Source organism: Semicossyphus pulcher, unplaced genomic scaffold (genome assembly GCF_022749685.1).
Source record: "Semicossyphus pulcher isolate SPU_LCO1_2020_fin unplaced genomic scaffold, fSemPul1.0.p SCAF_1, whole genome shotgun sequence".
NCBI classification, from domain to species: Eukaryota; Metazoa; Chordata; class Actinopteri; order Labriformes; family Labridae; genus Semicossyphus; species Semicossyphus pulcher.
In genome coordinates, this window is record NW_027211603.1 from 25,219,710 (window position 1) to 25,233,040 (window position 13,331).

A 13,331-nucleotide genomic window follows, 5' to 3' on the forward strand; every position below is an offset into this window, starting at 1 on the left:
ACTTCCCACACTCCTTCTCTCCCATATTTGTAGATACAAACATAAACAGTTCTTCTCTGACACTGTTTTCCATATTATCTCACACCGATGTTGCTTTTCTCCTCCTGTTTTAGCACTCTAAAGTTGACACCGCCGTGTCATGCTGACAGACTTTGAATGAGACGTAGAAGTTTTAGAATCAGGAAGCTTGGATGTTGGAGGCTGCCCACAGGTGTTCAGCAGATAATATTATGCATAGATTGTTTTGTTGTTATCAGGGTAATTGGTGTAGACCTGCCAGCCTTTGATAGACACACAATTACTGTATGTGATGCATAAGTGGACTCATTTTAGGGCAGGATTTTGAGTTGCTAATGGTGCATTATTCAGCTTTTGGTCTGTCCCCAAAAGTGCCGGGCCAAATCAAACACGCCGCTCCAGGGTAATTGAGGCCCACTCCGCACCCCCTGCGGTGAGCAAGGCAGAACTGTAATCCCCTGACAACTCTGACTTGGCCCCAATCTGGCAGGCCGCCCATTTCCCAGCAAAACGCCTAACTCGACATCGAGGAGAATGAAGAAGCTGATCGTCACATTTGGAACGCTTTCCAATTTTGTGATTCTTTTCAACTCAACAGCCCTTTGTAGCCATCTCCGCGTTTGCCCTTACTTTTTTATTTAAGACTGTACTTCATACAACGTGATTGAACACTAATTACACACCATCAAACTAATATTCTTACTCGGTAGTCTCCTGAATCTTTTGTGGTTTTGTGATCAAAGGTTTTTGACAAATACACCTAACCACTCTTACCACAGCAAAGCTTTCACTTTTCCTTCAAAACGCTTTGGTCTAAAAAGTTTCCAGGAAACTCCTCCACCAAATAAAAAGGGCTCAGCAATTACAGAGAATTTGAGAATTTGGCAATTACAGAGAATTTGAGTGAGTTTTGGAAACTTTTGTCAGGTGCAGTTTTGTGACATTAGGAAAAGAACCTCAGCCTTACCTTACTAACAGACCCTCTATGCAGCATACTCCTCACAGACTGAGATGAAACATACATCTTTGGAGCCTCAGACCTTTAGAGCTATACATCAGTATCAATATTTTGGTTGTGAATTGTAAAAAACAAACAAAAAACATTGTAATAAGATTAATTGCAATCCTGATGATATATCACAACTATTTTTCTTAGTATGAGTACTTAAAATACTATGATTGATATTTATACCTTAGATCAGTCGTTCTACACTGGTCCCACTACCACCTCTGATTTTTGTCAGCCACTTAAATCTATTTAAAGAAAAATGGTGCCGTTTGGACCTTAGACCAAACGTAACATCACAGTAAGTAACTTCACAAAACACAACAGTATAATAGTTAAGCAAAATGGTAGCAGTACATAAGGGGAAAATATTCCCTTTATAGAAACTAAAAAACCGCAACATAAATGCAACTAGTCTCATCAAGTCTCAAGAATGTAACTGTAGCTGGGATTACCCAATCAGTGAATACATGGAGTGTGACTAAACTACACTACTACTGCACGCATGTCATAGGAAACCCATGTCCTTCAGCTACACGACCCACTTTTGGGTCCCGACCCACCAGCTGAGAACCACTGCCTTAGATAATATAAACTTACTGCAGTAGAAGTAACAGCTGGTCTTCATAGTTTACATCTGTCTCATTAAGAGGTCCGCTTTCAAAAGTTATAACTGCTTAACATTAGCACAGCTACAAATGTAACAGTATCCTTGGACAGTTCATGTCCCTGTTTGTCATTTTTCAAGCACATAGATAATGATCCACTTTAGGAAGCTAAAACAAGTCCTTGTCGAGTGGATACAATACTATTCTATTTGCCTCTCATTCCCTTTTACCAAAGATAAACTATATGAGGGCTTGTTTTTACAGTTTTATCATCACTTGGGTGCAAACTTTTTAAGGCTGTTATTTGTGCTGACAAAGTTTGAGCAGCACCTTAATACATCTTTCAAAAATGTAGATAAATTGCTCAAAGAGTAATAAAAAAGTCTTTGACATGGAAATAAAAAGATTGTTTTGAAAGAGAAGTTTTAAAAATCCTGTTTTACAACAGTCCATGTGATGTCTGCTTTTAAAACCTGTTGTTAAACGTCTTTAAGGGGTTGAGCTCCTTTCACTAACCTACATTTTGCAGATTGAAATACATTGCAGCAACCAGTCGACCATATATCTGTAAATTAAGTTTTTTTTTTTTTTTAATGTTGTATGTAGTATGTTTTTTTTGAGCCCTTCTCTGCAGTGCCAGCCCTTAAAGGGGTCGTTTTCAGAGAGGGTATCACATGCATTTAGCACTGTCTCTCTGATTTTTAACTTTAGCATGTATCCTCCCCAGGCCCCGGCTCACTCTTTTAATGGCTTTAGTAATGCTTCACAATTAACACTAAGCCAGCGCTCTAGGTTAGGCAAAGGCTGGTGTGTTTCAGGCAAAATTAGAAAAACACAAAACAAGCATTCCCCGTCACCCACGGTGCCTCCGCGACCCAGAGGTTATGGGGGAAATGGAAGGTGGTGAATTTTTTGACAGGGCAGCCGAGGTGATGTCTCATTCCCTCTGACATCTCGAACACCCTAAAGGTGGCTTTGCCAACAGTCTACCCAGGAAGCACTTCACCTAGCTGTGGCTAAATTTACACAACCACCTGCCCACAGGGAGCGTACCGCAGAGGAGAACAGAGGTGGAGGTGGGGTGGGGATGGAGGGCAAACAGGGGAAGTGAGAGGGAGGGGGCAGGAGGCTGAAGTAGGTTAGAGGATGCAATGCATAATAAATGTAAGTAGCTACATCAGGTGCAATTTTCTAACTTATATTTGTTTGCCATTTCAACATTTTTGGTTAGTATTTTGTCCCTTTTGGCTCGGCTTCTGCTTTCTGCACGTTTTCTCTATTGTCCTGCCTCTTAACATCAGAGTGGAGACAGAGAACAGGTCAGGTTTGGGTTTTCAAGAGTGCTCTCAGGAGTTCAGTAGAGTAGTAGAACGAAGCGTTTTGGCTGTGCAACTGTAAAGGAAGTGACCCTCATTTCAAAAGTTCACAAATAACAGCGGCATGGGGAATACCTGAATATTGCCACACCAGACTACATATGCAAACTCTTTTCTCTGATACTGAAGAGAACATTAATTTTAATAATGAAAAGATAGGGAAAGTGTTAGATTACAAAATGATGTTTTCCAGCAGCATATATGTAGTCTGTATTAACCCTTCTACACCCTTATGCCTTGCGTAGCTGTTCACATTTTTGAACTATTCCATATGTTGTTTCAACTGCAAATTAAAATTGATTTTATTATTGCCTAAAGGTGGCTGCACACTGCCTAGACAAATGCCGACCAACTCCAACCAACACCAACTGTCGGGTCAGACGAAGTTGTTCGAGTTTGACATGTCCAGTGGGTTTGTTGAAAGGCGGACCAGTGTGCGCCTTTTCCCAACAAACCGCAACATTCTGAGAGTGCGCTCCCTTGACAACTAGCCTATACTCGCGTGTAAAACATCAGTACACACGACCTTCATCCATGTAAAATAAAGCAAAAACTTTAATAAGAAAAAGTAGGCAACAAAAGTCTGTCCTGTCAGCTCGTGTCTGGGTAGTGTGGGGCTGGCAGTTGGTTTCCGGAACATTCTAAAGACTGCAAACAGCAACTGCCGACTTTAGAATGTCAAGGTGAGTTGGGCAGTGAGCATATAAGCTCAAATAAGTCTAACGATGAATACTTATACTAATAACTTTTTAGCTGTTGGCCGAAAATATTTGTAGAAACTGTTAAAACCAGAAGTTTTATGCATCTCATTTTCCTAAGTGTCTTAAAGTCCCAAACATATAAATACATTTTAATATAGCTACAGTACTGCCACATTGTAATGAATATGCAAAGAGTCAAATCTCAGCCTTTAAAACTGTATATTCATGCTTCTTATGAATTTACTCAAAGGCTGCCTATACTGAATCCCTCAAGACGGACAGTCCAATAGAATGGTAACAATTCTCGAAGCTCCCCAGTGGCAGAGTTCAGGCTGTTTGCCTGTGGGCTGATGTGCAGTGAATGGCCTTAGAGGCTCTAGGCTGGTCTATGTGTGGCCCGGCTGGTCCAAGTCAGCAGTAATGACTGGCTTTGGCCAGCATGCCTGTTAATGTGAATGGGGTTACTCTGGGCAACACCTTTTCAGCTGGGTCCTATGAAGTCCCCAGTATGGTGGTCTTTGTCCACACAAGGGCTGTCCTCTCAGCAAAAAGGGCTCCTTTTTTGTGAGGACTATCAACTGGTGATGGATTATACCCACCCCCCTTTATTCATCCGGGCAGACTTAACAGATACGGATGCATGCAAACATACACAGTCTTACTCATGCGTACGAGCACAAAGACATCAGAAGTGTTGCAAACACATCAGTGCATTATCTTAAGCAGTTGATTTATGGGTAGTTGAGATGCACACACCTTTCTTAAGTACTCATCACAGGTTAACATCAAACCTCTTTCCATCGTTCATTTACTGTCCCTTCACTTCCTTACTGCTACGTCCACACTAATATAATTTCATTTAAAATTCACGTTTACACCGAGCATCCTCTCTGATTTTCTGTTTCCGGAGCCCTAACACAGATTCCTAAATAGTCTCCTCTTCTTGTGTAGTTTCTTAGTCTTCCACTCTGCCCTCCAATTTCTGTTTATTTCTCTTTCCTCTTTCTTCCTGAGCGATAAAAAAGTAATCTTAAGAGACATTAGCTGCAGGAATCAAGGTACATATCTGAATCCAAGTTGTGTTCCTTTTGATTGCTTGGATTCTTCCTGAAGTTTTTAAGCTGTTGAACTTGAGTTCATGATCCTGCATGGGAAAATCCAAGGTGAAAGTTCCTTCCAGTGATGGATCAAGAGAATGGTACCTTTCTTCTACTATGTTGGGTCTCCTTTACTGAGGGCTAAACAGGGGATATACATACCTTTTTGCACTCCTCATTGTTGTACAGAGCCAATGGAAAGACGTATTTGTTCTACTTTATGTACTGTATGGTTCTTGCACATAAGTTTTAGTTTAGCTGGTGATCGGAGAAGAGGTTCTTCAGTTTGTATCGAGAGTTTTAACATTATCATGTTGATACTGGAAACACTTAAACTGACAGATAATATGTTATCATCCCCTGCCATATGTCCTAGTATATCCTGTTCACCTGTGTCCTATATCATCCTGGTGGTGGATGTGTCCTATATCATCCTGGAGCAGACTATTCCTCTGTGAGTGTGGTCGCCCCCGCCCCTCCCAAGGGGTCAGCCACTTACCCAGGCTGACACAGTAACCTCCAGACGACCTTTCGCGTTGCCAAATGTTATGCCTGTAAACTGCCTGAACTCCTTCACATTGCCAAGGACGAGAAGGAGTAAGGTTTTCTGTTGTAGGGAACACTGGGTTTAGAATTCCTTAGTTATAGTAGCTGGCTTTGTGCGCTCTCGCTGTAAATACCTCTGTGTGACACATGCATAGGCAAGTGGCAGAGTGTCTGTCTGTTTTTGTACATGGCTGTGTGCGCTTGTAGACTGAGAGCAACATGGAAAAAACAATGAATAATGCATGACAAATATCCTCAGTAATTCTCTGGCCTTTGTTTTTTGGTGTCTGAAGCACTGACAGAGTTGTTGCAAAGGGATCCTAAAGGAATATATTGGCATTTTGGAAAATAGGCTTCTTAGCTTTCTATCTTGTTGTCCGTGAGTTTGCCAGGCCACAAGTGAGAACTTTAGGGAAGAACTCTCATTTAGTTTCAGTTTTGCTACATGTGTTGACTGGAATAAGCACAGAAAATATAATGTATTATTTAGTGTGATTTAGAGGTAAGTAGGCAAATTTTACCGATGAATAGATCCACTCTGGTTGTTTCCAATCTTTGTGCTAAGCTAAGCTAAGCTAACTACCTGCTTTATCCAGCTATATTCTCAAAGGACAGATATGAGAGTGGTATCAATTCTCATCCAATCTCGGAATCATCTCATTATGACTTGAGATCAATTGCCAATATTTTGACCTTCCCTGGAAATCTGGATAATGGACACCTGGACCAAGACTTGCTCCAACCATGCGTTGGTCATTCTTTACAGTCTAACTAACAACTTGATGTGAGAATGGAGTTTGAATAAAATCCTGTACCGGATTGTTTTAAAAGTAGCCAATTTACACTAACGTAACAGTTTACAGCTACTACAACGATAAGTTTCAATAACCAATTGCATGTGGCTAGTGCGTTGGTCCTCTTTTGCTATGCCCGTAGACTGTTTTCCTGCAAGCAACCTGAGTACAAACGTACTTCCACTTGGACTGTGAAAACTGAGAAAGGGAAACCAGGATGGTATTGTCATTTCATTTTAAAAAGTACTCTCTAGAAGTGGCCCAAAAACATTATTAATGAATAGGCTACTTTGCCTATAGGTAGATGAGTAGAGGGTTAAGCTTTAGCCGTGTGCTGTTCTTTAAGATTAAATAATGAAAAATATGGGGAACATGTTTCCTATGTGTGATTATTAAAGCAGGGCATCTCTACAACCTGCTTTCACCAAACGTGTCAGTGGTGTTTTGACCTGAGGACGTTTATATCAGAGTCATGGTTCCAGGGGTAAAATGTGTGTTTGAGGGGTGGAGGGCACAAGAGGTCCCCCAGATATGCTGTCATAACCCATGCAGCCTCGCTCTTTGCTATGGGCCTATCGGTAGTGAAGGCAGCACTTAGACATGTTTGTACTCTACGCCCTATATTCCTCTCCCTTTCTCCCCAGGCACCATGTCCCTTCCGGGGGCAAACCAGCACTGTGCCCAAGTCTATAACACCAACTAACCCCCCTCCCTCACTACCCACCACCACTAGGGTCAATGTGCCCTCGCCCTCTCAACCTACAACGCCCACGGTCCATACCAACACTGCCCTCCAAAGAGAAACAAAACCAAACTGAAAAGAGACAAAATGGCCCCTCGCTGCTTCCCCTGTCAAAGCTCTTGACAGGCCCGAGCGGAGGCCCCCAGAGGAGGGTTCAGTTGAAGATGATGACGACTGAGATAACAAGTCAAGTTGTTGTGTTTCGGCACAGTTACACTTTGGCCCTTGTTTGTCCATTTGGTTATTCAGATGCACGGCGGAGCTAACTGATTCCCATGCATGTCATGTTTGGTAACATGACAGATACTATCATCTGCTGTTTTACATCAGTCTGTGGAGCGTGAAGGGTAAGTGAGGAGCCGGCGATTCAACAGAACAGCAATAAACATTCCATTAGGTATTAAAAAACCCTGAAATATTGTCAGCTAATCAATTTCCTGTTCGGACATGCTCACTTTTAATGGAAATTCAGTCAGTTATTAGTCCCTTCCCATTTCTCCAGTGTTTGGGAATATAATTACACTCAAAATGCTTACTCATCCTTCTGCCTGCCTGCTGCCTACTCTGTCAGAAGCATTAGCCATGAAGCAGAAGAGATGAGGAGCCTGTGTCTGTATCTGTCTTTCTGTCAGTCCACCTGAATGTCTGTGTGCCTGCCTCTCAGATTATCCCGGATCAGGCAGCAGGTGACATGGCGAGCAGGTGACCATCACCCAATTACCAAAAAAGAAACTCGAGAGGAGTTTTTGTGCTTTTCTTTCTTTCTTCCCCCAGTCTTCTTCGACCAGTCTTACGTTCTTCAAATGCCTCCCTTGTACTTAAAAAACATTGAAGTTAGGAGGACTTGCCAAAACTATGAATGGCACCAGTGGAGTGTAGAGTTGGAAAGTTGTCCATCCTTATATGTTTAGTAAAATTTTATACTTGACAAATTCAACTTGTTTTTGAATTTGTTGAATAGGTTTAAATTCCTTCATTGCCAACATTACAAATTACAAATATACTGTAGAAAACTGCAGGAAAAGGATCCGAAAGGCCCTGACAAGAAATTCAGTTAAAAACAATGGAGATTTTTAATTGAATGACAACTCATTTCTCTAAAGAGGAATAAAAACTTCCCCATACAACAGGTTATTCTTAGGGCAAGGTCAGGGATCGTGTTGCGCTCTTTGTTAGCACAAAAGAAGAGGAAGGAAGAGCTTCTTCTCAGCTTTTGTTTGCCGCAGGTGGGCTAGAATTACCAAAGCGAGGGGATTTATGTGGGGTTGTTTCTGCATTTTTTTTCTAACGAGTTAGCGGAAGTATTCTCAGAAATTATAGTTGACTTCCCAAAAAGAAAAGCACATCTCCTCATTATATGGGTTTTGCTTTGCTAAAGTGAATACTAGTTCCTATAGGTCCAGCAAATGATTTCCCACACTGCATTGTAACTTTAGAGGTGTGAGGGATTACAGCACTGGGAGGTGATTTAGCTTTGTTTAGTGACTAGATTGGCCGGCAAGACGAGGAAATGTCTACCAATTTTGTTCTGCTAGCATTTTGACCCTTGACTGGTTGTAGAAATGGGGCTGGAAATGGAGGACATTGACCTGGTGTCACAGGCAGACGTACACATTAGTTTACAGTGGCTGCACTGCAGCTGTGCTGCTCAGGGAAATGGAATTGGCAAAAGGTATCACCTCTAATGTGACCGCTGTCCATGAATACATGACTTGTGGTTTAAAAATCCATTGAAAGTATGTTTTAAATAATATCTTTCTGCGATGTTTGCACCAATACAACTGCCATTTCTCACTCACTCATGACAGAATCGTGCCAGATTGCTTAGTCAACATTAGTTTGGTGGTTGTAGCGACTTAGCTAAGTGATAAAATGTTCAGCTACTCTCATTTCACTGATTTAATAGAGCTTATAATATGCTGACCAAATCACAACAATAAGTGTGTTAAGTAGGTGTTTATGGTAAATATCGTGTCACTTCCATGAGCATGTTCCAGCATGGGCTAATCTGATTGGAACAGCCAGACCGGGCGTCATGTGTTCCAACAAGGTGTTGGGTTTCCCATAGTTCTAAGCTGTACAGTGACACGGGCCATTTGAAAGTGTGGCTAAAACCCTATGGAATAAATGACTCGTTAAATTAGTACCTAATACTCCGGTCTTTAGCAAGCCGTTACCAGCAGTGGAATGCCTTTGATGGTGCTGCTTTGTGTGAGCAGGTCCTTTTTAAGCTCCAGTTGGAAAAATTGGTCCTTTTAGCTTACGTAACATTTTAAGACTCACAATCAAAATGTAGAAAAAATAAAAAAAACTTTGATTTGGAGCCTTTCTGACCCATAATGCACTCCTGTGACATACACCAACAACCACAGCTGTGTGTGGAGATTGTAAACGGCCAGCATGAAACGCCATATTCCTTAATAACCGGGTCTTTGGGGTGTTTAGAAAGCTGAAGGGAATTGTCCATTGTAGGGTGATATTAGTAACCCTCTTAGGCAAAGCTAGTCCGTGGGCCGGCCCTGAGGGCTCATTTCAAGTGCTTAGCGCTCGTTTGGAGCTTTGTCACCCCTCACCCTGTCGCCAGCATGGCCCCAGCCCCTCTGGCTGTGGAGCGGAGCTGAACCACAGACCTTTACCCCTGCCCGCCACCAGGGAGGGAACACTGACATCACAACTCTAACACACACACTCTCATACTCGCTCTAACATTGTGGCACACATCCATTTTCACAACCCCCCCCCCCTCCACAATTGCACCACAGCCAATGGTCTATTTTCCCGCCGTCCACTCCCATCCAACTACCCCCCTCTCTTATTTTTTCTCCTCTTTCTCCACCCTCGTGAAGGTTGCCAGGCAGCAGAGAAAGACTTCACACACACATACACCCCACTATGCCTCTGAGGGTTTTCCGGATGTCCTTGTTTACATCATGGAGCGTGCAGGTCGTAGGGAAGCAGACTCAGAGCCTCCCTGGTTATGTCTGTCTAAGTCTTACTTTGACCTCCATTTATTTGGTGTCAATGCAAATGTTCATGGCAGCCCCCACAGTTGGCCGGTCACTGCTACGTACTGCACCTGCGTCATATTTGGTTCAGATAAGGGTGAAATTTATATTCCTTGGTCCAGATAACTTGCATTGACAGTGATGTGAAATGAGTTCATTTGGTGTGCAGCTGAATATAAAGTTAGTTTTTACAGTAACCAATAAGTTATCAGCTCCCAGTTATCGGCTGTCGCTGACATGCGGGATGGTTGTTGACAGTAACCAGGCTCTCTATTCCCTGTGTGTCAAACCGATCGATTGGTTTTGTCTGCTCCTCCCTCCAACTTTGATGTTACCATTGATTGTTCTCATCTGCCCCTGAACTCAAAGGTTAGAGGAGCCGAGCTACACTTCTGGATTGCTTTGACCTTCGCTCTGCACATGCTCAGTGGGCTCACAGAGCCCAGAGCCAAACAGACACGGTGTAGCCAGGCCTGTGGGTGCGTGACAGCCAGACAACGGTGTGATGTGCTTTTTTTTTTTTTTTTACTCACCCACTGAGGATGATGTATATGTGATTGATTTTTCTCCAACCCCTCTCTCTACCGTGTTTCCGCTGCAGTGCACTAAGCAGGACTGAGTCCGGGCTTGATCAATGCATTGTTTTTCTTTTTCAATCACACTCGAGTGAGCTGAAGACACGAAAGGTTACACAGGTGAGGTTTGGCAGGGGTGGAAGCAGGGCAGAGCTTCTGGAGGCACCCTCAAGGCCAATATATGAGTTTGCATGGATGTTTGTGTGTGAGGGAGAGGGAGGGAGGGAGTCGGAGGAGAGTTGCATTTGGAGAGAAGTTTAACAAATTTATCATGTTACTAACAAGTTCTTCATCCGTCTTGCGGGTGTCACAAAGGTTCATGCTCATTATACATCCCCTGTCTCTTCTCGCAGTGGGAATCTTGCGTCCATGCCTCTGTAAGACCTCTGTAACCTTACCTTTACCACCTTACATTAAATTATAGGTCCCTCACAAAGTCTCAGAGCTCACCTGCTCCAGATAATACGCAGGGCTGCGTGAAGACTGCTCCTCTTGTTTCCTCTACTTGCCTGACAAACGCTCCTCTGACACACACACACAAAGGCGATGTGTTCAACAGAAAGGAGACCACTTGAGCATGACGCGCCTTCACCTGGTAGCCACAGTAGCAGGAGCCCAAGGCTTCATATCAGACATGAACATCAGTGATGTAAAAACATTTTCAGCTCAGACTCAGGTGTCTTAATGCCCCTTAAGAAAACAGTATTATACAAAGGAAGGAAGTAGTCCACCCTAGAGGGGTAAATAGTGTCACGTTGTTCTGAATTACCTCTTAGTAATGACGCTGCTAAACCCTGTACCCAAACACCTACTCATTAAGAAAAAGATAAGTATCTGTGGGAGTGGAAGGGCTCTCCCAAAGCTGCATGTCTGGAGGGGGTGAGGATTCGGCGGGCTGGGGAGGTTTAGAGGGCTGGGGTGGAGAGTGGTGGGGTGGGGAGTGCAGGCTTTGACCAGTGGGTTTCAGATGTCATGGCAGATTCTTTCAGGGGCAAATTACAGGGTTTAACTCCTCTTGTACCCGGGATGCCTGTATTCTGATTTAACTTCCTTGATGGGCACTCGAGCAACACGCTACTCAGCACCATTGTCATGCGCACACTTGACTCTGGAGATACTTCACCTCCTCTCACGCTCTCAGAACCTCTACAAGACTTTGTTCGTGGAGTGCGAGTGGCGGGCCTTTCTTGTGGCTCCTAGAGAGAGCAGAGAAGCATAGCCCCTCTTAAGCTTTATATTAGTTAGCATGTTGGTGTTAAAGGGCTTTACATGAGTGGCTCTCATTAACCTCTTAGCGTCTTTGTGCTTTGCGTTGGCACAGGGCTGCTCCACAGATAAGCTGCACTATGAAACAGCTAACAGGCTTGACTCTGGTATTAGCTGAACATAATCATCTGTGCTGCAAACACAGTAAACAAAGCAACACTTCCAGATGTTGCATGCACATTTATGTCTGAACACATGCTTTCTCTCACCTCACCTCATAAATGCATGCTGTTGTGTCCCGTACACAACTTCTCCAAACACCCCTACCTCACACAAACACACACACACACACACACACACACACACATATTCCCTGTGAGCTGTAACAGACCTAAAGCTCTCTGAAGCATTTAGCAGCACGCTAGCAGGTTCACTCCACGCTGCCAGTGCTGAGGAGAGTGCTGAAGCATCTAATGCAATTTCAACCCAACATGGCTCTCTGTGAATAAACATCACTGAAGTGTACCATCTACTGTATGTTGATCCACTGTAGTGCCTTCTTTTTTCTCCATACAAGCTGATCTAACCCCCCCCTCCTCCCCTCTCCCTCTCTTTCTCTCTGATTTCTGTAGAGACTACATTTGCCTCCAGACTTGTCTGAGACAGTGAGTCGTGTGAGCAGGGGGGAGCTAGCAGGAGCGACCGCCGTGACTTCAGCCTGTGGCTCCGGCACTTCCGGCAACAAACACCTGGACTTCTAGAACTCCCACACAGTCGCCACGGGCAACCAACACCTGGAACGCCGCAGCGTTGTCCTCTTAACCACGGTGACCAGGTTGTTCCCTCGCCCACGTAATGTCAACAGAGATATCCCTGCAAGCCTTTACCACCTGCCAACCGTGCCAGCCAGGGGTGAAGACCTAAACATCCACAGTACCTTGTCTATTAACCGACACATTTCATCCTATTCACAATTTCAGCCATTATGAAAAGATTATTCAAATTATGTTATGGTATAATAATATAACAGTTCTCATTTTTCCCTCTTAAAGTTGCAAATATTTGAATCAATTTCTAAGTTTTTATAAAAACGCATTAATTGGCAGGTGACTACTAAACCCATTTAAAATCCAAGATGGAGGACTCATTTAAAATTTGGTACACTTTGTTTTTTCTCTACCTCTTGGGATTTTGCATACAACTAAAATGTTGTCATGATTTTTACAGACTCAGTCTTGGCAAACAATAAATAATTTAACTGCATGCTCCCATGCTCTACTTTACTAAACAAGCGACCACTCCTGCTGAGCTCCATCATGTACAATAGTGCTTTATTTTCCTTGATGATGCGATGAAATGTGCTTTTGTACAGTGAAATAAAAGAAAATGTATACAAAGTATGTAACACGTGCTCTTTATTCAAGATTGACTCTCAGCTTTGAAGGGAAAGTTGACTCCTTGTGTGACTGTGAGAGGATGTAAAGTGGGCGTGTTATGAATGACTGATCTCTGGTCTGCCTCGCTGGTTTCAGGTTTCGAACAGGGATGCCTCCGTCTGACCCTGAGACTGTGCCGGTGAGTGACGTCTACCTCCAGTTAGCTGGAGAGCCGAGCAGGAATGTGGGCAGAGGGTAGGAGAGCTAGATTTGGGTGCAGG

At 43.4% G+C, this 13,331-nt stretch overlaps 1 protein-coding gene across 1 annotated transcript in view; it reads left to right on the top strand.

Moving 5' to 3' along the window:
• Positions 1-13,051, top strand: part of elp4 (elongator acetyltransferase complex subunit 4) — a 56,298-nt gene extending 43,247 nt beyond the window's left edge. The window contains exon 10 of the mRNA XM_069661922.1: positions 12,307-13,051. Within this exon, the coding sequence (XP_069518023.1) occupies positions 12,307-12,435 (129 nt within the window). The 3' untranslated portion in view covers positions 12,436-13,051. The remainder of the gene's footprint in view (positions 1-12,306) is intronic.
• The last annotated feature ends 280 nt before the right edge of the window (positions 13,052-13,331 follow it).